Source organism: Juglans regia, chromosome 16, assembly GCF_001411555.2.
Source record: "Juglans regia cultivar Chandler chromosome 16, Walnut 2.0, whole genome shotgun sequence".
NCBI lineage: Eukaryota > Viridiplantae > Streptophyta > Magnoliopsida > Fagales > Juglandaceae > Juglans > Juglans regia.
The window spans coordinates 7,990,819-8,018,492 of NC_049916.1; the positions used below are offsets into that span (position 1 = coordinate 7,990,819).

The 27,674-nt window shown below is 36.2% G+C and overlaps 1 protein-coding gene across 1 annotated transcript; it reads right to left on the reverse strand.

Moving 5' to 3' along the window:
• Positions 1-7,337: 7,337 nt before the first annotated feature.
• Positions 7,338-24,201, reverse strand: LOC108980955 (ubiquitin-conjugating enzyme E2 variant 1A-like). Its single transcript, XM_018952020.2, has 5 exons — positions 23,961-24,201; positions 21,175-21,314; positions 19,662-19,787; positions 19,457-19,583; positions 7,338-7,643 (listed from the first exon to the last, which is right to left on the reverse strand). The coding sequence occupies exons 1-5, from the start codon at positions 23,986-23,988 to the stop codon at positions 7,585-7,587; spliced, it is 480 nt and encodes a 159-aa protein (XP_018807565.1). The 5' UTR covers positions 23,989-24,201; the 3' UTR covers positions 7,338-7,584.
• Positions 24,202-27,674: the final 3,473 nt, after the last annotated feature.

A 27,674-nucleotide genomic window follows, 5' to 3' on the forward strand; every position in this document is an offset into this window, starting at 1 on the left:
AATTCATTTAGAAGAACAACACAAGGGTCCGATAAGACGTTCATTACTTGTAAAGAATCAATTTATATTGGATATTGGACATAAAAAGATGGCAGATGGGAGTAGTGGGGGCAGTACGCTAAAAGAGTTTGTGAAGCTTGACCTAAAAGGTGTAGGACTCATTTAGCCCGTATGATCGTAATAGATGAGCTACCCTTTCAGTTTGTGGAGGGTGAAGGATTCCAAGCCATTGCTAAGAACTTGGAACTTAGGTTTAACATTCATTTTCTCTAAATGGTGGTGAAGAATGTTTTTAAATTATACGTCCTAGAGAATGATTTGTTAAGAAATTTATTAAAGAGTCAAAGAGTTTGTCTTACCACTAATACATGGACATCGGTCCAAAACTTGAAGTACATGTGTTTGACTACTCATTTTGTAGATAGTGATTGAAAGTTACACAAAAAAATTTTAAGTTTCATTTAATCACCAATGACAAAGGTTACACCATCGGGAAGGCGGGGAGTTTGCCATAAAAAATGGGGTTTGGAGTGGGTGGTGATAATAATGGTTGAGAATGTCTCATCTAACGATATTGTACTTGAGTATATGAAGAATAAGGTCATAGAGAAAACTATGTCTATATTGGGTGGTGAGTTTTGCATGTTTGATGCTATGCACGTACCTTCAATCTTATTGTGACTGAATGTTTGAAAGATATTCATGAGTAGGTTGCAAGAGTAAGAAGTGTAGTGAGGTTTGTGAGATCTTCACTGACTAGGTTTGAGAAGCTCAAGATCTTTGTTCGTGCTGCGTGTAATGACTTACAAGAAATTCAGTGGATGATGCTCTTTAGAACTTAGAAACGTTAAGAAATTATGAAAAGATTTCATGAACCAAGAAACCAATTATGTTTTAGTCTGTTAGCATAGTCGAATCCCAACCTAGTATGTGACAAAGTGTTCTTTTTATTTATTAAGATACTTAGGAGTATAAGTTGGCAAAATGAATTGCACCATTAGTCTCGGATGAAGATTTAGGATTTTGCGGTGCAATGTTATATTTTCCTTTTCCCGGATGAATAGTAATCGAGAGTGCATTTTTATTTAATTGAGGCACTTAGGAGTTGATTTTTGATAAACGAATTACACCACTAGACTCGTCTGATTATTTAGGATTTTATAGTGCAATAATAATTTTCTCAATTTTTCAGGTGAATAGTAACATGAGATATTGTCAAGTGGCATCCGATTCAAACGATTTTCAAATCGCTTTGTGGAATGTCCAAATCCACTTAGAATCACTAGGATTACTCTTTGGATGGACACTTGGCACATTCCTAGCCACTCATTAGAATAGTAGTAGGGCACTTGTCACTTATGCAAACACTATTCCAACCACCTGAAACACTTTTTGATCAACTAAAAGATGGTTTCAACCATATTGAAACTCCAAAAAACCATTGGATTTCCATCAAAGCCTTAAAACCCTCATGAAGTTTGAAACCCTAAACATTGATTTCAACCTTATGTGGCCTAGTGTTTTATTAAGTGTTTAATCACTTGGATTAATCACTTTATCACTCAATTTTTCACTCATACACCCTTAACCACTATGTTACATCTTGGTAATCATATTGGGTCAAGAAAAATCTAATTTGGGCTTAATCTCAACCAAGACCCCAAAGGAGGCCTAAGGAAAGCCACCCCTAAGCCATTCACTCGACCAGTTTTGGCAGCAAGGGACTCTATTGTATGTGCGGTGGTAAACTCAACATTGTCATATTCTTGTCACTTACGATTATTATAAATGTTTAATATGTAGTGCCAAGTCATTTATTACAAGTACATGCTTATCTGTTACATGTTATGTTATGTCATGTCATCTGTCTCACGCTCAGTTGTTACATGTCATGTCATATCACATGCATAGAGTATGTCACGAAAAACATTTTCAAGTCAGTGAAGTATTTCATTTTTATCACGACTCCAAGTACTATGATGAGGTGTTATCCTAGTTGAACTCCATTGTCCACACTGAAGTGTTTTAACTGGTGTGGAATTTTTAAAGTTGACAAAGTAAAAACCTACAAACTTTGAATGAGATCTAAATAACTAGTTACCAAAGCGAAATCAGGCACCCAACACTAGTGGTTCCAACAATACATTAAACAGTTTTAATTCAGTTATATTGATGTAATAATAGTTGGCGCAGATGCGGTACCGACAGAAGAACACGATTCAAGAGGACCTGTGTTACATCCATATGTTCATGTTTAATCAACCATGTATACGCTAAACAAGTTTTCAAGTTCATGTCAAGTTCAGTTCATGTCAGTTTCAGTTCAAGCCAAGTCATGTCATGTCCATATTTCAGTCACTTTATTTTTCAAGTCCAACACATGTCATACTACTTGCCAAGTCATGTCTTACATATTCATATTCATGTCACAATGCATTTATGTCAATTTTAATGTCATGCATGCTCGATTCTCCCTTCCTTATCTAGTAAACGAATATCACTTGATAGTTCTAACTATCATTTCCATCGAAATTGTAGATGATGTGTCAGGATATTGAGAACCAAAGCCCGGAGGATTGGATGAGGCTGACTAGTCCACAGAGAGACGACGAAGAACTAATAACTACGGTTATCTGCTTTTTGGACGCGATTTGGAAATCATAGTCAAGCTGCATGAGCAGCTCAGCAATTTAGTAGAATATATTTCATTTTCAGACTATATTTATGGAGAGCTATCTCCAGTAGTTATATTACAAACTTTTGGATAAGTGCTGTAAATTTTGGATATCAATTATCATGTGAATTTTATGAAGTATGCTTATATTTTGGGATATATATTACTTATGGTATATAGTATTGCACAAAGAACAAAATTATCTGTTGTGAATATTGCATATTGTTACATAGATGCTAGGTACACTACATCTTTAACTATCATGAACTGGAGGGGGGAGGGTGTATGTAACCATGTGTCGCATGTCCAGACACTTCAAGCTCCGCCAAATCCCAAGCGGAAGTTGAGAGCATCACACTGTGGGCATTAAATGTAAGAAGATGTTGTGTCTTGATGTTTCTACAAGATAGAACTCAATCTTCTTGATGTTGAAAACGGTCGAATAGTATAGAAAGAAATTTGATGCCATGGGTGATAATGATATATATTATGTCTGCCACTTTGATGAAGACGAAGAGAGATTAGGGCAGCCCAACGATTATGATTGGAAAAACATCCGAGTTTTTATAGAATCTTTGGAGTTTTTTTATGAGGTGACATGCACCATTTTTTATATGTAACATCCAATAAATACTATCAACAAGTTTTTCAAGTGAAAGAGCATTGGATGAAATTTGCTAAAGTGTTGATCCTACTTTACAGATTATGACATTGAGCATGAAGCCCAAGTATGAGAAATATTGGGAAGATGTAAGTAGGATCAACGTTTCGCTATATATGGCTATTGTTCTTGACTCATGGTACAAAATTGATGGAATGGTGTATGACTTGGAAAGCACTAGCGGGAAGGGATGGACGAATCAACTTGTGTTATAAGTTAAGGACTCCCTTTATGATGAGTTCATTGCATTCAGAGGGTTAATATAGAGGTTCTACCATTCACCACATCACCTCCTGCTGAAGTCGATAGGCCGAAAACGCATGAGGTATGAGGGTTGGCAATTTCAACGAACTTTGGAAGGATTTAGACGACCAATCGAACTTGGAAAGATACTTGGTGACAGAATTGCACCCATACGTGGAAGAATTTGATATCCTAGCTTGGTGGAAGGTAAATGCCATCAAGTATCCCGTCCTTAGAGAGATAACCCATAATATTTTGGTCATCCATATTTCTACCGTAGTCTTAGAGTCTGCATTTAGCATTAGAAGACACATATTTGATCCATTTCGGAGTTCATTGTCTCATAGTACTATGGAGGCTTTGATCAGAATTTGATTAAAGGGAAGTCAATTCAAGTTTGGGAGGTGGTAGACTTTGCAGATAGCTATGAGGAGGATGATGTTGATAAACCTGGAAGCAGTAATCACGTTTAATTCATTTTTTTTTCTTTTAACAGATTATATTATATTTATTTGACAAACTTAATTTCAAATTCAATTGTTGTAAGGACAACTTTGGAAAAATAGGCTCCATCTCAATCTACATAGGTCGCAATTTGACTTTGATACACCATCATTAGTTTGTTAGCTTTGTTAATTAATTCTTTGTAGTTTGTACATATATTAAGAATTTTATTATTTTTTCATAATTGGAGTTCTTTTCTTTTCGAGATATCATATTATTCATATTCTCATTTTTTTTTATTTCAGGATTTATGATGTCACTTGGAAACTCCAAAATTCAAATGCTTTCTACATGATATTACCTTTATTTTCTTTTTTGTAAATGTATTTTAATTGGTGTAACATTGTTATTCATTCAAGCTATTTGACAATTTGTAATATTTTTAGATTAATTTGTAATAATTTTATATTAATGTGTAATAGTTTATACTACTTGTAATAGGTTAGAATTATTAGTTAGCAATTTTATTAGATTTGTTTATATTTAAAGATAACATTTATATTTTATATTTTATACAATTTCAATTAAAGTGAAACGTTAAAACAAATTTTGGGCCAAAATTGGCTCAAAAATAGGTTATGGGCCCAAAAATGACTTAGAAATAAGTTCTGGGCACAACAGGCCCATTGAAGCCCACGAGGGGAGGACGGCCTGGGGGGCCAATTCGCCCCCAGCATCTGGATGGGGGCACCCACCCACGGGGGGTGTGGCTTGGGGGTCCAATTTGCCCTCTCACCTATGCAGGGTCGGGAGCTGTCCACCCGAGAGGTGCGGGTAGTACCCCTAGAGTTTATATATTGGTTGTAAAATAATGAGTTTTTGTAATTTTAATTATCTGATTCATTCAAGAATAAATAATTTTTAGTATGTAACATAATTACTCTGCCTAGTCACTTGTACCTATATATTGAATACACTTCATAGTTATTTTATAATTTATACAATAGTTAGTCGGTAAGATTTAATAATTTCATATATTAATATGTAGGAACTATATATGAAATGATACTATCATATTATCTATATGTATTAGTAATTTGTGCAGGCATATAATATATGGTTATTATGAATAAATATCAACTAGTTCAAATTAATTATATATAAGATTTTAAAAATTTTTAATTCAATAAAGGATCTAGTAGTTAGTTATAAGAATTTCATTAAATCTAGATTTTTTACTTTTTTATTTATCTAATTTCTTAATTATTAAATTTTATTTAAAAATTAAAAAATAAACAACTCCCGTTGGTTTTGACTTGACTTGACTCTACTCGATCTCTTTTTTGATTGAGCTCGAGTTGAAAACCTAGCTCACTAAACTGAGTTAAAAAAATATAAAAAAGATTAGATAAAAATCTCGAATTCAAGCTCAAATTTTTTGAGTAGAGCCGATCTCCTCAATCTAAAGCTCGGCTCGACCCAACCCGACTACCGTCCTTGATGTGGAGGCTCTAAAATAGAGAGTACTTTTAACTTTGTTACTGTACCTTTTCACTTTTAACTTCCCCGAAAGAGTATTAAAGCGATGTTAAAGTTATTTTATTCAAAGCTAGTTATCTTTTGTTTGAAGTATTGTGAATCAAACATCAGTACGTAAGCGTTTGCTGGAGATTGGGTGAGCAAACAAAAACAAAAAGACTAAATTAAAAGTACAATTGTAAAATACTTATTTTTTGTTATCTTCTTTCAAAGCTATAGGTTGTTTTTTAATCAAATCGAATCTATAGCTTTAAAAAATCGTGTCAACAAGAAATCCAAGCCTACTTCATTTTCCTTTTTTTTAATTAAAATTAATTTGCTCTATCTTCTTTACCTTTTCCTTATATAGCATCTGGGTTATATTCTCTCTTTTTATGCAAATTATTATATTTTAAGTTGAAATTGTTTTTGTTTAATTCTTGTCTACAATTTTTTACCTAAAAGAATTGTTAATTCCTAAATTCGCACAAAACAACAGACCGGAAGGAAAAAAAGAATAATTTCCGACTCACGATGGTGATTCGAGTGTCGATCCGATTCTATTCGCGTTCATCCATAAAATAAATATCAAATAAAAATAAATAAATAGAGATACAAAAATTTACGTGATTTGACATAATGACTATATTCACGAGTTGTTTGGAAGCGAAATCTACTATGATAGGTGATTTTATAATTTCTCATGGTCTCACATATCTCACAATACAATGAAGAGATTTCGTCTAAGCATTGAGAAGTTGTGGTGGAGTCTTTACATAGGGAGCTTATGTGGAGAGTCTATAGAGAGATCTTATTAGATTTGTGGAGGATTTGATCCTTATATAGAGATATATTTTCTTAGAGTAATTAATTGGGTTTAACTTATTTTACGAAACATTTTTCTTTTGAGGATGTAGATAGGTAATTAGAATCTTAGATAGGTAAATAACATAATTTGGGAAAAAAAAAAAAAAAAAACCTCTTCAAAGAAATTCTCTCTTTTTGTTTTTTTGTTTAAGAATAAGTTGAGGAAGCAATTAGAATGAAAAGAAAAGGAAAAGAGAAGAAGAAAAGAAGGCGGGGGAGCCTGATAGATATTTTTATGTCCATCACTAACTGCGTGCGTGATTGAATGTCTATCCACTACCAACTAATGAAGTGACCTTTTTTTGTTTTTTGTTTTGTTTGTTTGGTGTTAGTAGCTGTTTTCAATGCGATCAATCTTATTGCTTGTTCTTATCAACATTCCCGACATAAAATATCAAATGCCAAGTCATCCCTCCCATTTTAACCTCCTATTTTAATCGTTCAATTATTTTATATTTTTTTTCTTGATAGTTACAAAAATAACTAGCTAGAACGAGAAAATAGACTATCTTATTATTATTATAATTTTTTTAAATTTTTACATAAAATATATTAAACAATTCAACTTTTTCAAATCTTAAAACAATAATAATATTAAAAAATAATATTCTAATAATATTTTATTTAACTCATCTAAAACCATCTCATTTCATCACATTATCCAAATCAGTTCTAGATCTACCACAGATTATATAGGCGTGTTTAGATTGAAGATCTTTTAAAAATATTTAAAAAATACTTGATAATTTTTTATTTTATTTGCTGTGCCTCTTGTGATCAATGTCACCACCCTTTTATCTTTTACTAAAATGGCAATCTCATTGTTGCCTTTTCTAGCCAAAAGAACAAAAATTATTGTAATTTCGGATGCACAATGTACGGAAACCGCCATAGATCAAGCCCAGAGAGAGAGAGATATATATATATATATATATATAAATATAAATATGATCAAAATTCAAGGTTCGGGCATAGCAAAATCCAAACTTACACCATAAAAATACATCATCATAGAGAAAAGGAAGTAGTGACAATCTCTCAAACTGCTCCAAAGGTTCCATATTAGAGTGGTCCTTAATTACAATTTCAAATACATTGGACTACGAAATATGGATAGGAATCATCCAATGCATATTGTTTATTGACATTATCATTTTCATTCATCTCTCACCTGACTTTACATAATACAGCATCTCAGCACGAGCCCCTTTTGATCCATCCTTCCCTCTTCATTGCCTGAAGAATATACATCCACACATTAACTTCCTACTTCTATATATAAAACATTTATCAACGAGAAATAAAAGCTTACTAATTATATAATTAAATCAATATAAACATGGCTTCTACTTTGGAAAGCCATCCGAACTAATCAATTATGGGGTGGTTGCTCATGCTTGAGTTACCCTTAATGAGCGAGAGTCGCTCAGACCTACATACGATTCCGCCCTATAATTTATGCAGGTGGCATATCGTACCATATTGTGCTTGACACTCACAAAAGCTGTGGCCTTCTGCTATGTTACACCTTCACCTATATGTGCAATGGTTGGTCCCTCCGGAACTGATAATCTCCATTTGACTTGAAAGTTGTCTTTTTCTTATTTTATCAAAACCTCAAAATCATTTCATATAAATCCTCTTTTAATGGTAAGAGCAAACCAAAGTACAATAAGCAAATTCTCCAGCAAAATTATGTACAACATAGACAAGAACTTCCTGCCCTCTGATTCTTACAACATCCCTACAAAGGGAAGCTCAAGAGCATTTTGGAAAGTGCAAACTGCATCCTTTTTAGCAAAGAAATTTGCTATGCTGTTCACTTCTCTTAAAACATGAGTGATCTTCAAATTCAGCCTGGAAACTGCAATAGGACTATCATCCCATAGATTAAGAACCTCCCAGTGAATTCAAAAAGACATGTTGCATTTGCACAGTCTCCAGGATTCCTCATTGCCGTCAAAAAAGAAAAAGAAAAACGCAAGGCATCTAGGACAGCCATGACTTCGGGAATTAGTACCATGGCTATAATGAGTTGAAAACGTAGCCAACAAAACCCCAACCTCTACCCCCAAAATAACAGGGTTTCCCTAGGCAACTTCCATCCACATTAGATTTAACCCATCCTAGCAAGGGTCTCTGCCACTTGAAAATCTGAACTTGAGGTTGTCTGCAAGAAATTTGAGAAATACCAAGATGATGAATTTTAGACAGGTCACTGCCAAACTTCTTAACCTCTGGCACCTTGGTAATTATCTCAATGACAATGCATATAATCTGAGCAATCAATCCAACTAAAGTACCAAAATTAGCCTCCCTTCTTGCTGAACAATGCCTTAGCCATAACTTCCACCTAATAAGCCAACCACAACTCAAAACAGAGAGCTTGCTTTGCCTTGTTTTTTTTTATATAGAAATTTATTAAACCACGTAATTATACATAGTGGTAGGACCCTATGTTTTGTGACCCATGGTCAAGCCACTGGCCATGTCATGACAAGGCTGGACAGCCCCACAGCAACCCCATGGGCATGTCAGCCACATGCCAACAGCCATGCCAGCCATGCCCATGGTCCATGCCATGGGCCAGCCTAGCCCACCCATGGGCTCATGCATGCCATGGGTTAACTTGGCCCATGCCAACCATGTTATTTTTTATTATTAATTTTTATTTAATTATTTATTTTTCAATGAACCTATTAGGGGTTTTCAAGTTGTAATCCTTATAAATAGGACCCTTAGGCTTTGCATTTACATCTTTTGGCAAATTTCCTAGTGGTTAGACTATTTTGTTCTTGAGATCACCATTCGGTACTAAGGCACTTGGGCTCTTTGGGGTGCAATACGTGAATCCCCTAAGAGAGGATCACACCTTGCAATTCGTGAATATGTGTGGTTCAATCTATTAAAGAGGTTTATTTCATCTATATGCAATTCGTGAATCATAGTTGAATTGACTATCTTTTGTTCACTTTGTTCTTGATTATTTATCACTTGTTCATCGTGTTCTTCATTTGTTCTTGGTGTACATCCATTCCATTGCTCATTCGATCCATTCCATACCACATACTCGACCACCATAGTGTTTGTCATCCTTTCCATAAGTTTGTCAACTTACCATAAATTGTTCCCTCCATACACCTTGCCCTAGTCGAAATACACATAGCCTCCACTACCACATACATCATTCGGCCAACCCTAGTATTGCCCTACTTTCCATATTAGTTCACATTTCCATAATTGCCTTTCATCTATCATATTCATAAAACCCTAGCCATATCATCCACTTATCATATTCGGCCATCCTAAAGCCATCCACCATAAACCTTAGCCGCCCATCTCAAAGCTCTATAAGGAAACTCATTCCTTTTAGGAATCTTAACTTCCTCCAATTCAAATTCAAATTCAAATCCCAATTCAAATTCAAATTCAAATTTCAATTCCAATCCCTTAATTTAAGGAATTGCAAATCCTCTTCAATTCCTCAAATCACTCTTAAGTCAACTATTGTTGTCATCTTAATTCAAATTCAAATTTCCCTCTTCACTCAAAGATTTCTTCCATCTTACAAACTTCCCATATACCCAACCAAATCTAGCCAATCTTTCTAAGACCAAGTCAATCCAAATCCGCCCACCTTAGCCACCAAACCCTAGCCTCACTCTTTCATCTCATTCCCAAACCCTAGCATCATCCTAAACTCAAACCCTAAGCCAACTCTTGCAAATCCCGAAATCCACCCTAGCCACTTCACAAAATCCTAGCTACACTACACCACACCATACCTACCCTAATCACCATCCAAGTGGCCCAAACATCAAAGGCAACCCTTAAGCCATTCCCATTGCATCAAACACCCATAATCCTAAGCCAATCTTCCAAGACCACGCCTACCCTAATCCCACCATAGTCCAAAGCAACCCTAGTTGCCTCCAACTCGTAACCCTAGCCTCATCTCACCCATTCAACCCTAGCCTCCATCATCTTGGCACCACACTCAAGAACAAGTCTTGCCACCCACATTGATTTGCCTTAGCCTAAACACTGAGCCTACCCAAGTGCATCATCTTCATCATTCCATCACCCAAACACCATTCCTTTGTTGAAGGCCAAACAAGTTGGCAAGATCACTCGGTCATCATCTTCACCAAGGCAAGCTCGTGGACCTTAGTGTTAAGGACAAGACTGGGGTCCCTAACACATAATCCAAGTAAACAGGAAATATACAAGAGAAAAATACCTAATTACAAACTAAAGCTGAAAAACAACACAGAAGTCATTTAGACTAGACCCATCCATTAGAATAATCGAAGCCCAAAGCAACAATCTATGAAAAAAGAAGTCTTTAATCCCTCCCACCAAGCGTTCTCTACTTTTGAAACAGCGCCCATTCCTCTCATTCCAAATACACCACATAAGACAGAGGTACCATCTTCCAAACGACTGCAGTTTGACGATTGCCTTGAATCCCTCTCCAATAGGCCAAAAGATTCACCACCCTCTTGGGCATCACCCAAGCAATGCCCAGCTTAGAAAAAACCTCATCCCACCTTCGACACATCACAATGGAGAAGAAGGTGATCCGTCGATTCACCACACATTTTGCACATGAAACACCAACCCATTGCAATGATACCATGCTTTCTCAACTTATCGATAGTAAGGATTTTCCCATGAGAAGCCAACCAACCGAAGAAAGCCACCTTGAGAGGCACTTTGCATCTCCAAATATTTTTCCAAGGAAAAAAATCAGTAGAAGAATGAGACGCCATGACCTTGTACAAACATCTAACCAAGAATTTCTTATTACCGGGCTGGTTCCAAAGTAATCAATCAACCCCTCCTGATTTTATGTTAAGAGCATAAAGCAAGCTGTAAAAATCAGTGATGTCCCACCTCCCAATCCCGGACATCTCTAATAAAGCTTACTGACACTGAGTGAGACCAGAAATATTATCCATATAATCAGGCCACGGAAGCAATCTTTGTTTGAGGGAAGGGAAAGTATTCTTCAAGGCCTCATCCCCACATCATAAGTCATGCCAAAATCTGATCCGGTTACCCCTACCCACCTCAAATCTGAAATTTCTGGAGAACTCCCCCCAACCATTACGAATGAATTTCCACACTCCCACAACATATGCCCCTCTTACTTTGTTTGAGCACCAACCTCCCCAAATACTCCCATATTTGACATTAATAACTTTCCTCCAAATAGCTTCCCCTTCTTGATGGTACCGCCACAACCATTTCCCCAAGAGTTCCTTGTTGAAAGTTTTCAGCTTTCTAATCCCCAAACCTCACAAAGATAAAGGAGTGCAAATCTTGTCCCACTTGAGCAAGTGTAATTTCTTCTCATCCTCCAAACCACCCCACAAGAAAGCACGAAAGATCTTTTCCATTCAATTAACCACTCCTTCAGGCAAAGGAAATAAAGAAAGGAAGTAGGTTGAGATATTAGATAAAGTACTCTTGATTAAAGTGATTCTTCCCCCTTTGGACAAATAGATCATTTTCCAACCAGCCAATCTACATTCTTCTCAATAATCCAGTCCCAAATTGCCATAGACTTATAAGGAGCCACCAAAGGAAGACCAAGATACTTTAAAGGCAAAGTGGAGACCTTGCAACACAAACTATCAGCCAAATCCCCTAAATTATTGACCAAATCTACGTGGACAATTTTAGACTTTGACAAGTTCACCTTTAAGCCAGATACTGCTTCGAAACATAACAAGAGTGCCCGTAATGAACAAATGTGATCAGAATTTGACTCACAAAGGATCAAAGTGTCATTCGCCATGAATATTGCTCCGTAAGGAGCTTTTCATAAAAATGAAAAATGTGATCCTTAATATCTTGACGATCCATAAGGACACTACCTTTCGAGTGAAGCACCTCAATGGCATTATTCCTTCGTTGAGAAGCACCTCAACTACACAAGCCAGCAACCTCATCCCAAAGAAATCTTCTATCACTATCAACATCGGGCCCATACACACCAGCAAAACGTCACCTGAAACCATCATCCACATTCTTAAAAGAGCAAGCTACAAGAAATTCCCCAACATACTCTTCTACCAGATTCACAACTCTCCTATCCCACATCAAAATAATACCTCTCAAAGCCCCCTACGAAGCGAGAATAACCCATCCCACATAAGAACAGCCCCACAAACTTCTTCTAATATTTCTGTCAGTGAACTTCAGTTTGGTTTCCTGCAAACAAATGACATCCACTTCCCATTCCCGAATCAAATTTCTTATGCGAAGGTGCTTACACAGGTCATTCAACCCCTGAACATTCCAAGAAAGAATCTTCGGCTTCGTGTATCACTGCTGTTTGCCCTGTCTTTATGCCTTCCTCTACTAGCAATACCTTCCCTTACATCATAATTGATAGAACATGCCAATCTCTTAAGCTCCCTTTCTTTTTTCAAGGAGGATCTAGCCAAAAAAGGTTGTCCTGCCTCGATAGCAATAAGAAGAGCTTTAAATTGTTCTTTGAAGCCGTCACATGAAATCCCTATATAGTCACGAATTTCATCCACCTTCTATAATACCCAATTTGAATGCAAAGCAGGTCAAGGGAGAGGTAGGGGTAGTGAGCAAATAGGACTAGGCTCGTCGCCCATATCACCCAGATCATCAAAAGTAGAATCCACCTATGTCCCCGTACATACCAGCGACAAATCATGCTCTTGAACAGACCAATCAGCTGAAAACACCATGTTATCTTCCTCCGACAGTGCAGAGAACCCTTGAAGGAACCTCCTCGACGTTCAAAAGAGGAGATTACTTCTCATTTTCAATGACAACGACCTCATCTAGCCCATCTGAAGCTGAGAGGAACAATTGCGGGCAACCAGAGGGTAAATGAGAAGTATGATTTGTCGACATGTGTATCAGATCATCTACGACATGTGTATCAGAAAGGGCTTTAGATCGCACGACTCTAGAGGTTTCTGCAGCCTCTCCAACGTTATTTGCCCTACTCGAGATAGAAATCTGTACTAACTTACTAGTTGGAGGGTCACCGGCAACCGAAGACCTATTCTGTGATGACAAAATGGTGACCAAAGTGACTGCTAGCGGTGATTGAGTGTTGTTGACGCTCGTACCAGCTGAAGAGGCCTCAGATAGAGTTTTGGCCAACCACGTAAGGGAAGCGGGCCTCAGGATAGAACATCTAACACCTTCATTCAGGCCCAACCTGTTAACACGTCCAGCTACTTCCTAGGCCCACGTCCATTTGCTGAGGAAGAGCTTAAGTTATGTGGGCCGATCAACCCACTGCCCAAGCCCACAACCAATTTTAGGCCCGAGTCAATTTTGTTCATCTGACCACTTATCTTCTCCAAAATGCTTGACAACTGAGCTTTGGCAGTCCACAACAACATCCCTTCGACTTCTCCCAAGCCGGAATACTCACAGAATGCGAACCGCCACCCCTGCATGCCTTCATGTGATGACACTTGTCCACATTCGAAGAGAGTTGCAAACCATTTTGAATTGCTCCAACAATCATCTTCCCCTTCCTTCGAACATCACCCTCCACATCGTTTGAGCAATTGTCAATCGGGGGGCATGCTAATATCTTCATAATCAACACGTAAGAGGCACCATTAAAATCCTCTGGACCCCTCCCTACGTTGTTCTTGAACAATATCGATGTGAGCATATTGTGCTCTTTTTTCATAAACCAAAATAGAGACATTGATTCCAGCCACCAAGCAGATGTTAAACACAAAGTCCCCCCAACCTCTGCCGTTCAAGCCTTCAGGGACAACCAAGGAGCCCTCTTTCTACTGTTCCCATACTCATCCAATTGCAAGAAACGATCACTTGGAGTAGCAAGACGTTGAATGATAATAACTTTCTTTTCCTCCTGCACCTTTATGAGGAAACGATCACGCCACGGGTGCGCCAAGCACTCCTCCATCACCTTTGCCACCCATGTCGCTGACGACACACTGAAAAAATGCACTTGACCACCTTCTTCCTCTCTTTGTAATACGAATATTACCACCCTCATTTGAGAAGATGAAAGTCTTCGATTCGACCTTCAAACACCTGGAGCTTGACATTGAACCCACCTCTAAAAAAAAAAACAAAAAGAGGAAACTAACAGGAAGAAAGAGTTCTGGTTAGGTATAACGAAAGAAGGACAAATGATTCCGGCATAAAGAGCCGAAAATCTGTAGAGGGAGAAAAGAACGGGATTAATTCCGGCGAGAAGAGCTGGAATTAGGCATAATTGATTGACGAAGAGAGTCATCATCCTATGTTCACCATCCCTTAGAACTAGCTTTGACTAGTTAAACCATAAACTCATCACGTCATACCATGACTGTCCCTCCAAACATCTTAGCCCAAGCCACAATGAAAAATATTTCCAGATCTTGGCAGCTAACTCACTTAAACTCAGCATATGATCCAGGAGTCTCAACATCAGGACATAGACAGAAATCACATTTTAAGCTAGGAAAAAATGACAGCTTTTATTGTTAGCATCAAAAGGAAGGCCATTATTGAAACATCTCCACATAATCACTGATATCCTTGCAAGTACATAGCACCTGCTGACCATGAGATCTGATCAAACAACAGGTTGATTTTATCCAAAAACAACCATCTCTGGCTGCCTTCCAAATGAGAACATCAGTTCCAGACCTTAGGTAATAGGAACGAGAACATATCTGAGTAGTAAGAACAACTCCCAACATTGAAATTAACCTGGCCCCATTCCCACCAGATGAGAATAACTTCCAACAGGAACTTGGGTTCTGAAATCTCCTTATCTTTTTGAAATCTCCTAGCACAGACCAATCATCATGCCAAAAATTAATATTCCTTCCTTATCCAGGTAGAGCCTTAATGGAAGAACAGATCTCCATAAGCTTCAATCTTTTCTCGATACCAAGAGAAGAAGCAGCTAAGAAGGTCCATAAGAACAGACTGTTACAGACACTAGGAAGATACTTTACAGATATGTTACCACAGCAGCAGAGCACTACAAAACACACGGTCTAGCCTTGCCCAAATCCAATGTCCCCAGTCTTGATTTTTAGCATCAAGAGGATTTAGAGCCTTCAAAGGTAACTCAATCAATCCACAAGATTAAACACAGCTGTTAAAGTCTCCAATAGCAATCCAACGTTTTGGACTCCCTCCAGTCTTTTTCTGCACTCAATCTTGAGATATTGAAGCCCCCCCCCCCCCCAAAAAAAAAAAAAGCAACCAGGGAAGTCCATGAATTTGCAGTTCACATAATTCATTCCATAGCTCCCTTCGGTTGAAATAACCACAACTAGCATTAACAAAAGCCAAAACAAAACAATAGTAATGGATTGAGAAGAGGGCTTAATCAAATCAAGCTTAACGTTTACATTCCATAGAATCCAAATCTTCCCATACTCCTCCTTTTCATTAGAAAACCAATGGTGGTAACATCACTCTGTTTCCAATTCAAGAAGCCTTATTGCCACAAACAAATGGTTCTAGCAGTACTACTACTTTCAATCTATGAAAACCATCCAAACTTCTAAGTTGTCCTGCAGATATCAAATTTCCAATGCCCTTGCATTCTAGATCATGAAATTAGGAACTTGAAAGGAGCCTAGCACAGTTGCGCAGCAAGTTTTCTTTCACAAGTTTGATGCAAGTTGTACCTCCCAGCCGCCTTAGATACTCATTATAAAACTAAGGCCCTATACAGAAGTTCATGCCTGATATCCAGGCTACAATAACTATCAAAAAGTGATTCATCTGTCGAATGGCACTCGTATATCCCTAGGCGTGTGTCTGTACTTTCCCCTTTAGAGAAGGACGATGCTTGGAACTATCAAGCAAAACATGATCTACTTAATAAGACATCATTGGGCACAGAGATGCATAAAAGAAGTATAATACTTTCGTAAGCAGGTAGCAATCCAAACAGGCTCCAATGACACACTGGAGACACATGTTAATACTACCCTAACCAGTTTAACGCAACTTCAAATTAAATTTAGTACATCATTATCTCTTTTTACACTTTCTCAGTAAGTCCACCAGAGTACCACAACTCAATAATGGTTGGTAACTATATCAACCAATTAGGATGGCTCACCTGTAACATACGGGTCTAAATTTAGGGTTTAAAACTAGTATTTTATTTATTTATTTATTGGTATTTTATTTTCTTTATATTTATTTATTTATTTTAGATTTTTGTGATAACAAATAGATCGTTTTAGTGATTCCTTTCCTTTTAAAACTTCGAATATTCTATCCACTTAGTCCCCGTGCTAGTTTCGGTTTCCGGTATGTGATCAACTCCAATTCAAACTCTTCAAACCCTCTCAGAAACTATATCCACGAAAGAGTCGGTTCCTAAATTATAGGCAATTTCAAATTTCAGCCAATCTCCTAAGAGTTCACGTCGTCTACTCCCGTCGCCTATAAGAAACTCACTAAACCTCTGTGATGCACACCTCAAAATACAGAGAAACAACTTACTTTTCCACTTAAACCTTTGCTGCCCAGTCATCACCGACCACCCTCGGACGTCGGAGCCCTACCCTCGGCGCCAGAAAACGCCGGCCGTCTCAACCCCGTTGAACCCACCCCCTCAGGTAAGCCCCTGCTGCCGCGCGCCACCTTCCTCCATTTCGGTTATTTGAGTTTCAAACCCATCTCTCTCTAAACTCTCACTTGTTCTCTCTCTCTCCCTCTCTCGGTGTCGCACCACCATAGGGATCCCCCAGTCACGTCGCCAATCACTCCCAGCCCCAGAGCCGCCGTCGCACACTGCTCTCCCTCGGTGAGCATCACGCAACTCTCTCTCCCGTAAGCCTGTTTTCCTTTTTATTCCTTTTGCTTCAGTTTTCCCAAAATACCCTTTCTACTAGGCTGAGTTTTATTGGGACTGGACTTAGTTGTATCTTGACTGGTTTATAAATCTGGTTGGACTTTAGTTATTTCAGAAACTATAGTATTGGGTTAAGTAGGTTGTTTTCATGCGAGCCTAAGGTTTAAATTGGGCTGATTATTATGTAGGCCGAAGCTTTTAATTGAATAAATATATTAGTCATATACTTATTTTTATAGATAAGTATTTAAAGGATTTTAAAGCATAAATTTTAAAGTATATTTTGTAAGTATCTTTTGAGTCTATTATTTAGTTAATATTCCAATTGACTTTTAACTAAGATTTTATAAAATTATTAAGTTATAATTTAAATAGAAGTTAAGGAACATGTTATGAGTTTTGAATAATATTATTATATATGATTTTAAGTATTTAGAATGCTATGACACATTTTTTTTGAAAAGTTAGTGACGATTAGTACCTCGTATAGGTAACGCGCTACAAGTTGGAAATCAGGAAGCAGCGCTAAGAGGTAAATAGTATGATCATATTAATAAATGCGTATGGTGAATATTATTATTATGTATAAAAATGTGATGTGCTTATGATTGTTAACTACGCTACACTAAGAGGCAAGTCAAGGTTAGTTTACTTTTCAATCTTGATGAAATATGAGATTATGCTTGAGTGAATGAATTTATTGTTGATTGATTTAATGTTACTAAATTCACATGAAAGCCATGAAATGTTGTAGTAGTAGTTCAAAGTCAAATATGCCATGTAATAGTCAGATTACGCAAGCCATGTTCATGAAATGCTTAGGTTATATATGCCATGTTTGTGTAATACTTAAACCATGTATGCCATGTTCAAGTAGTGCTTGGATCATGTATGCCTTGGAACGTCATAAAACATTCATAGCATGTTATGTAATATCACGATATACTATGCCATGCTAAATCATACAAGAATATGCCATGTACAAGAATATGCCATGCCATGTCATGTTACGCTATACCATGTACAAGATTATGCCATGTTAAGAGATGTTCATGAAGCCTAATCAAATCTCATGCATTAAGAAAGATAAGAAATGTAACGGTACCACGGACTCAAGCGTGGTTAACCACAAGTTTAGTGAAACACGGACTCAAGCGTGTTTCACTCCATGATATTCAAGTTAAATGAAACGCGGACTCAAGCGTGTTTCATTTCATGATATGCAAGTTTAGTGAAACACGGACTCAAGCGTGTTTCACTCCATGTTATGCAAGTTAAGTGAAACACGGATTCAAGCGTGTTTCACTCCATGTTATGCAAGTTAAGTGGAACACGGATTCAAGCGTGTTTCACTCCATGTTATGCAAGTTAAGTGAAACACGGACTCAAGCGTGTTTCACTCCATGTCATGCCAGATAGGTGGAAACACGGACACAAGCGTGTTTCACTTCATGTTAATACAAGATAACCAAGATGTTATGCATTCACAATGACATGTTTTGTTTATATATGCTTCCGCTTATGTTAATAATGAAAATGTGTGCCATGTAAATCTATGATGATATATGTATGTAAAGTCTTTTAGAAGATCATGTTACGTATTTGATTGTAATTCATGAAGTTGTATGTACGTTCTGAAGGGTATCCTAGGAATGAATTGTATGTTAGGCAAGGACTATATTTTACGATACGATGTACTACTTACTGAGTATTCAACTCATTATTTTTGTGTGTTTCTTGTTTTCTTCCATGTCTGATTCTCGCAAATGATGTCTATGATGATGAAGAGCTGGATGGCCAGGAATAGATCTAGTACCAAGACTTAGGAATGAATAAGTGATTTTATCACCAGAATTAGATTTCTTTTATGTCATGCATAGGATTAGTTTATGTTTCTTTATATTTCGTTCAGTTTCCAAAACAATCATGTTCAATTCAGTTTTAGCGTTTTGATGAATTTCAATAAATGAGGTAATTCAGGATATGAATCTCTTTACTGGGCATTATGTTTTAAATGTTGGTAATATCTCTATCCTACGGGAAGGGGGTGTTACATCACCCCTCTTCAGCAATAAAACCTAAAGCAAATCAAACCCCCTCCCCCTATTTTCTTGCCCAAGTTTCTCATGAGATTGTTATAGATGAAAGACAAAGAAGATAAGCCAGCATTCATAAATCAAATGTAAAATGGACATACCTTCAGGGGGCTGAGTTAGCTTCCGGTTTTGGGGAGATGCCATCTCTTTCTTCAGTTGAGTCAATATATCCTCCATTGAATATTCCCTTTGCCAATTAGAAAGCATTGGAAATAAACTAGGTTCAACCTGGTAATTTGACCATCGATAAGCTTCTCTTCAATCATACGACAGTATAAATTGCCTTAAAAGAGTCATATAACCTACCACTCCAGTTTCTTGATTGATGCAAGTCATATTTATCCGGGTTTGGAACCTAACTGAAGGTGGGTTATCTGGATAATCCTTCCCACAGAACAGTTTCAACTGGTAAATTCTCCCTTCATGAACAGTCTGAAAGCAGCATGATCAACAAAACATCAATTACTGCTACTTAAGTTATAAGGGTGAAAGTTAGACATTTGCAATGTTGATCAGTGAATATCAGGTCATAAATTCAAAGTGAAGGAAATTGAATGTGAAATCCGAACCACTCTTCAGTTCTAGGTGAACCCCCTCACAACCATATTGTAACTAACAATACTAGTGTGTTTGGACACGTGTGAAAATTACATTCTAGAACCATCTCAAGATGAATGTAACATGCAAGGATAACATCCAAAATTAAAATAACTGACAGGACACCTGGGCTGGATTAGAAATGGAAGTTTCAAACTAAGTGGAGATTTCAAATAGATTTCCAATGTTGATGCTTTTGCACCTTATTGCCTCTTTCTCCATTCTTTATCCTTAATACAAATCTATTTTCCTGAGATTATACATTTTTAGTACTCAAATTGGGAGAAAGAAAAAAGATCAAAAAAGGCTAATGTCAAGAAATTCAAGTTAAGTCAAAAGATAAATAGATATTGTATTATAATGGAGCAAATAGCAAGAAGGTTAATTGATCTTCAGATAGAAAGATAAAATTTGCGTGGGTTTGGTCAAAATTTTTTACCACAATGAATGGTAATTATATATGACCAACACAATAAATTAAGAGCACATGAAAGTTGTGAACCTAACTATCAATATGTATCACGGAAGTTAGTAGCCACTGCTTTAGAACAATTGACTTTTACAGTTTATCAGCCATTAATACATAAATGTGTCATTCATGATTGCTACAAATTACAGATAGTGACTACATATAACAGTGAGAAGTCAACTAAGTAGAAAGTTCCACAACAGAAAGCTGAAAGCAAGGAAGTTGAGCTCTGATAGAAAAAACCATCCAAGTGTTGTCAAGCTGCAAAAGAGAGATCTTAACGATTCACAATGACATTCATTTTTTTAACTTTTCACTTCTATAAGAGTTATGAACCTAAGATTCCCAGCAACCAAACCTTATTACTTGACCATGTGCATAACTATTGTTAAAATACAATCTGAACAACCTATTTGATTGGCAGCATGATTATAAGTATACTCAATATTAAAGCATATCTGTAAAGATAATTCAGCCATTAAAAGTGCAAGAGTTTTACATTTGTCTAAAGCACTACAAAACCCACCGTTTTACAGTATAAGATTCAAAATGTTAATAGTTACTAGTTAAATTCAACTAGATTGTCATCAGTGACTAGAAAAATCATAGTAATTCCAAAAATAACTGAGAAAGGAAGGCGGCCCTCACACACCAGTTCATATACTTTTTCTGATGTCATACACCTATTCATATACGAAAACTACATAGAGACAATGGTAAGAAAATAGAAGAGAAGAGAAACAAGAAACCAACATTGGGCGGACCAATAATAGTCCCTGTCCATGACTGCATGTATATATCATCAGCATCATCCATTCCGTAGCTAACAGTTCCATCCCCAATTCCTTTTTCACCTCTCTCAAGCTCTTCCAGTAATCTGAAATTCCTAGGAACTGCAATGACCACAAATTTCAATCGCATAATTAAAAACCCAACCATACTTATATCCTGAAATGCCAACACTAGATTTTCCAATGAGATAGTAGCTATACTGTTTTATGAATATTGTGAAATTACACATTAATTTCAGTTCTCAAAAGGAAAATTAAAGAAAAGAACTGTGGCAACCACATACAGGTCCATTTATTTAGATACAATACTACTTTCAAACATTTGGAGACACCCACACCCCACCCTCCCTTCCAGGCATAACCCATGCTAGCCCAACATTACAAAAGAAACCATTCCATGGGGCCCTGGGAGGACAAATGATAGATTACAAATGACTTGGAAGCTAAATATGAGATTTGTGCAGTAAGATAACATCATGGAAATATAGGCACATGGCCACATTCAGAAGAGGTCGGCAATTTGAGCAGTTCAAAGAAAGTATAGACAATGTGTATGATGGAGTTTCTGCAGAAATGTTAAGTGGACAGTTTGAGCAGTCGGGAGAAAGTGTAGGCAACGTGGATGATGGAAGTTTTGTGAGTTAGTGCATGCAGGAGGTGGCAAGTGACAGGGTGGTGCAGAAGTAATCCAACAAAGAGGTTGTAAAATGTTTCCTTTGTTTTGGTTTTCTCCCAAACGAAGTGGGGTTGCCAATGTACTTTCTACTATATTTTGTGTGTTAAAATCTACACCATTTCTCAAGAAATACCAGAATCTTTTAGCTCCCAAAGTTGGCAAAAACTGAAGAGAATTTATCTATTCACAAGCATTCTTACTTCAAAGAGAATAGAGAGGAATAGATTCCCTTGATACTAGTGTCTCCATTATCAGCCATGGTGATCTTGCCACATATTGATCGCTATCATCACATTAGCACGTTAAGTTAGTTACAAGAGGCCATGTATTCCCATTTTTAGCTATTAAGGGTGGGATGAGATCCATAGATTCAAATCTTAGAAGGCCTAAACTAAGCCACCAAATGCCATCTCCTTACTCATTCAACCTTGTTTCTCCGCAGAGTAGGAAAAATTCTGATCATCAACCCATAGTTCTGCTATGAATGTAAGATTAAATGCAGGAACTAACCCATAGTGAATTGTTTGGAGCCGAGTTAACCAGAGAGTGCCACAATAACACAGTTAACAAAATGTGTGATCTGGACTCATGCTCAAAGATATAGACAAGTCTATGGTCCATTATATATTTGCATAGCAAGTCGACTTGAACAATCACTTTTGTTAACCATTTTCCACTCTGGGAATTTTTCTTATCCTCAGGACACATTAGAAATAGAATTTATTGAAAGTAAATAAAAGAAAACGCATACTGATCACAATGTTAAAGTCCAGGCTGTCTAGCAAGGACATGCCCAATTTGTATCAATAACTTAGGCAGATGAAGACATAAAAGAATATTGATAATGCTAAATGCAATATCAAATTTTGAAGAAGAAGGAAGAGAGAGGAGAAGGGGGAGTAGTACATACATCCCCAGTGGGACTAAAATTTTTTCAGCTTTTCATTTTTTTCACAAAGTATCTATAATTTAATCCATTAAACCTAACTGTGTTAATTCCAACCCAAACTAATCGATTGGAATTCACCTATCTAAATTTGTATAATAAACATATTAGTTTAATTTAGTGCAATAAAAATATTTGTATCAACCTCAAAATCCATTATCATTACCATTCAGAAGCAAAAAAAATAAAATAAAATATTAAAGCACGGGAGATCTAATGTATAAAGATTTTAACTAGCATAGAAAACACATCAAATGGCCATCACCATAAAGGTGTATACAAGTAAAACCAACCCGTAATAGACAAGTTTATCCTAAAAACAAAGTGGATGAGGCATTCATGATGAAAAATCATTGCCAGCATATCTGTATTCAATTCCACATTATCGCTCAGTACTTCACATAAGCATTCTGTTCTTTCAGTACATGTTAGGCTCCATCGTGCAGAACTCAGAAAAAGAACTAAACATTGTTTTCCGTAGATGTGATCATCAAAAAATTTGATACGATTTTCATTACCGATCACAGCTTCCATACTTTTCTTATTTGCTGTCTGTACGTTTATTCCTTTCACTTGATCAGTGCTTCTCCCACTTTTATAGGTGGACACAGTCGAACCAATCACCACATATTGAGAAGGTCCGTAATAGTATATAATACAAGAAACACAATCAAAACTTCAGCACTAACAATTCCTCATCAATTTCTTTTAACTACCCCCCATATCTCTTAAGAAAACAAAGAGTTTCAATACACGGTACTCATATATCATACAAGGCCTACGGGGGGTTGTAATTACGACACCAAAGTGGGTTCTTATTCCAGTTTACCTACCGAAAGGGTTAAGACGCTATACTATACTGCGCCAGAACTCAACAAACCATCAAATCTTCAAACCCAAATTACCGGGGGGGAGAGGGAAAATGAAACCCCATATTTCCGAAAAAGACCGATAGAAACCAAACCAAAACCCCTCATGTAACAGCCACGGCAACAAAGAAGAGAATGCCAATAAAAATCCAACCAAAAAAACTAGCACAAAAAGATATAAAAAAATCGCAAGGATGCCCAATTCAGATGGAACAAACCATTAAAGACAAAACTAATGAACAAGAATCAAAGCTCACCGACAACCCTGGATCCCTCAGAGCCCATTTGGCCAAGCTAGGGTTTATGAATCGTGGAGTGAGAGAAACAGAGAGGTTCTAGAGAGAGAGAAAAAGGAGGAGATTGAAGACTAATTATGATGAAGATGGGAAGTGCAAGGCGCAGTGTTTGCCCAACTACTGTTCTCACGAACTGCAAAAGATTAACACCCAAATTGGGACAAAAAAAATTATAATAAAAAACAAAATTATATTTACCGTAATGCAGCATACATGCTAACACTGGAGGGGCAATAAAAACGTGTAGACCGGACCGAACTGATAGATTTGATTCGGCATTAAATTTATGTCGGCAGTGATTTTATTTTTTTAAAAATTGATCTAATTCTAATTTTTATTTATTTAATATCGAATCAAATAGGACCGGACCGATTTATATATATATATTTTAATTTTTTATATTATATATAAATTATATATAAAATAATTTTGTATTATATGATAAATTATTAATTAATATAATATAATATTAAATTTTAAAATCTTATATCACTATAGTATATTATATTAATAATTATACTAATGCTATATCAGTATATATTATAATATACTAATATATCAATATTTTATACATTATAATATATCTATATAGTCTATAATACAATTATAATATATATTACAATATACTACAATATATTATCACTATATTATTATATACTATAATATACTATATTATATATACTATATATATCGAAAAAATTAGATCGGACCGAACCGGTAAAATCAGAAGTACTAGTTTAGGGGTGTAACCGGTGCGGTATCGGTTCTCCAAAACCAGACCGAATCGGACTAGTCACACCCCTCGCTAATAGAAAAATAAAATAAAAAATTTCTTTGTATGCACATTTCATTTAAATGCCTAGACATTATGTTACAATGTTTATTTTTAAATAATACCATTTGGCTATTTGGAATTTACGATTTAGATAGCCTCTTGACGTTGCATCACATGGTTGCTACGTGGTTTATTAAAAAAATTAAAAATACAAACATTTAAAGGGTAGAGGAAATTTAAAGTTATATTTTTCTTCCTTTTATATTTTTGGATGCCTTTTGGGTTTAAATATAATTTTTTGTTTTATTTTGGCCATCTAAACAATAAGTTTTAGATGACCCAGTAGCAGAACTCTTTATTTTTATTTTAACGAGAAAAATCAAATAAAGTTAATATTTTAATTGTAATGTTATATACAATTTTCGCGTATACAAATCATGTAAATTTTCTTTGAAAAAATTGGCGTCTACTATTAAAAATTTATTTTTTTTATGTAGATTTAAGATTTGCCGATTTTTTTTAAGTGTACAAGATTTATAAATCTTAGAACTGTATAAATATGTTTTTTTTAATCTTTTGTAATTGTAAGATATACTATGTCAATGGTATCAGATTAAGGTTAAAAATTAAAAAGCACCTAATATATATATATATATATATATATATATATATATATTGAAACTAGTGCCCTTCATTGTATCAAATTGTTCTTTGGCATTCAGCCATTACAAGAGATAATATACATGGATTTATATGATCAATGTCTATAATTAGTACACAAAGAAATAGCTTGCTGAGCCAATTGGTGTGCCACCTTATTTGCATTCCTTTTGGCATGTTTTATTTCTCATCTTATATCAGCCAAGATAGTTTTGACATCATCCACTAGGCAGCTAAGCATCTCATGTTGTTGTTTGTGTTGTCTCATAGCATTCACAACCTGACTTGAATCCTTCAAATAAAAAATTTTGCAAACTCATTTTTTTACACAAAATTATAGCTGAAACTAGTCATCTAGCTTCTGAAAGAGCAGGTTGTGAACAAAAGGATAAAGGCTGCATTAAACTAGCCAGTACATCCCCATCACTGTCTCTTATCACCACTCTAACTCCTATCTTATTACCTGCCTCTCTAATAGCTACATCCCAATTCATTTTGAGCTAATTTGGTGGTGGAGCTTCCCAAGTTGTATTCACCTGTTGATTTGATATTAGTCTTGAACTACATTTCTGTCTTTGTGCTTGTTGGAACTCTTCATGTGCTTGTGTAGCTCGATTGAACAGAATTGAGGGAGGCAAAAAATTACCTTCAAATATCATTTTGTTTCTTCTAACCCACATTGATCTTGCTATCTCTGCAAATAGACTAATATATGTTTGGCCTATTCTTTGAACCACTTGCATAAATATACACCACCCAAAGTCCTCCTCTGTAGTTGAAGCTCTTTGAAGTTTCCTGCTTCCTAGCAACCATACATCTTGTGCAGATGGACATGTCTAGAGGAGGTGACCCGAGGTTTCATTTGATATCTGGAAAATTGGACATAAAGGTTCTGTGGTGATTTTCCTTATGTATAAATTATGTTTGGTAGTTAGAGCATCATTGCATGCATGCCATATGAAAACTTTATCAACATTTGTAGTCTGCATGTTCCAAATCTGTTTTCACAACTCTCTATGATCTACATTTTTTTAGGATTCTCCTTTATTGATTTCTTGATTCTGTTTATAAAGATGGTAGGCACTCTTAACCGAGAAGCATCCATTGAAGTGTCTTTCCAAACTTGTTTATCTTCAGAAGCTGTCTGTGTAACAGGTTTCTTTAAAATTTCCATAATCTCTTCTTCACAGAAAATCTCTTTTAAAAGTTGTATATTCCACCACCTTGTTTGATGATCAATTAAATCTGTTACAACTGTAGATCCTGACAGTAATTTCACAGGTGGTTGAATGGTACATGATCTTGCCCTTGGAATCCATTTGTCTTGCCATACTTTTATTTTTTTTTCCATCACCAACTCGCCATATGATGCCTTAACAATATTCATTGTTGAACATATACTTCTCATTGTAAAGGAATGCCTTGATCTTGGTTTAGCTTGTAGAATAGAAGTATGAGGAAAGTAAGTTACCTTGAATATTTTGACTGCAAGTGATGTTGGATTAGTGAGTATCCTCCAAACTTGTGTAGCCAAAAAGGCTAAATTGAAACTCATTAAACCTCTAAATCCAAGCCCACCAAAAACTTTTCCCAGTTTTCCCAGTGGAGTTTGGCAGTTTTATCTTGAAATTCCCACTAGAAGTTTGACATCATTGTATTGAGCTTATTGCACAAGAGCTTTGGTAATAAAAACACACTCATACTATATGTAAGTATGGTTTGGATAACACCTTAATCAATATTTCCTTTCCAGCCTGTGAAAGGAATTTAGTCTTCAAAGTTTATATTCTTTTGCTCACTTTTTCAACTATTGCTTGGAAAGCTCTGAATTTAGACCTGCCTATAAGAGATGGCAATCCCAAGTATTTCTCTATATTGGAAGAAGCTCTTGACCCAACTACATGCATGATATAATTCCTTGTTGGTTGCTTGGTATTCTTGCTAAAAAATAAAGAAGCCTTCTCCCTGTTAAGCTTCTATCCAGAGGCCTTCTCATAACAGCTGAGAATCTAGTTTAAACAAGCCTAATCTTGTATACTTGCCTGACAAAACAACAGGCTGTCATCGGTAAAGAACAAATGATCGATGCTAATATTTTCCATTGCTAGTGGAATTCCTGAGATTAGTCCTTTCTGTTCTGCTTCCTGAAGTTGTGCAGTTAACACTTCAGCACAGATAATGAATAAAAAATGTGATAGGGGACATCCTTGTTTTAATTCCCTTGTAGGTTTGAAAACTTA

Excerpts from the sequence above, each read along its gene's own strand:
- LOC108980955 (XM_018952020.2), bottom strand. The coding sequence starts at position 23,988 with ATGGGCTCTGAGGGATCCAGGGTTGTCG. Across the intron at positions 19,584-19,661 it reads TCAATCAAGAAACTGGAGTG|GTTGAACCTAGTTTATTTCC; the intron begins GTAGGTTATATG and ends TCAAATTACCAG. Across the intron at positions 7,644-19,456 it reads GCTAACTCAGCCCCCTGAAG|GCAATGAAGAGGGAAGGATG; the intron begins GTATGTCCATTT and ends TATATTCTTCAG.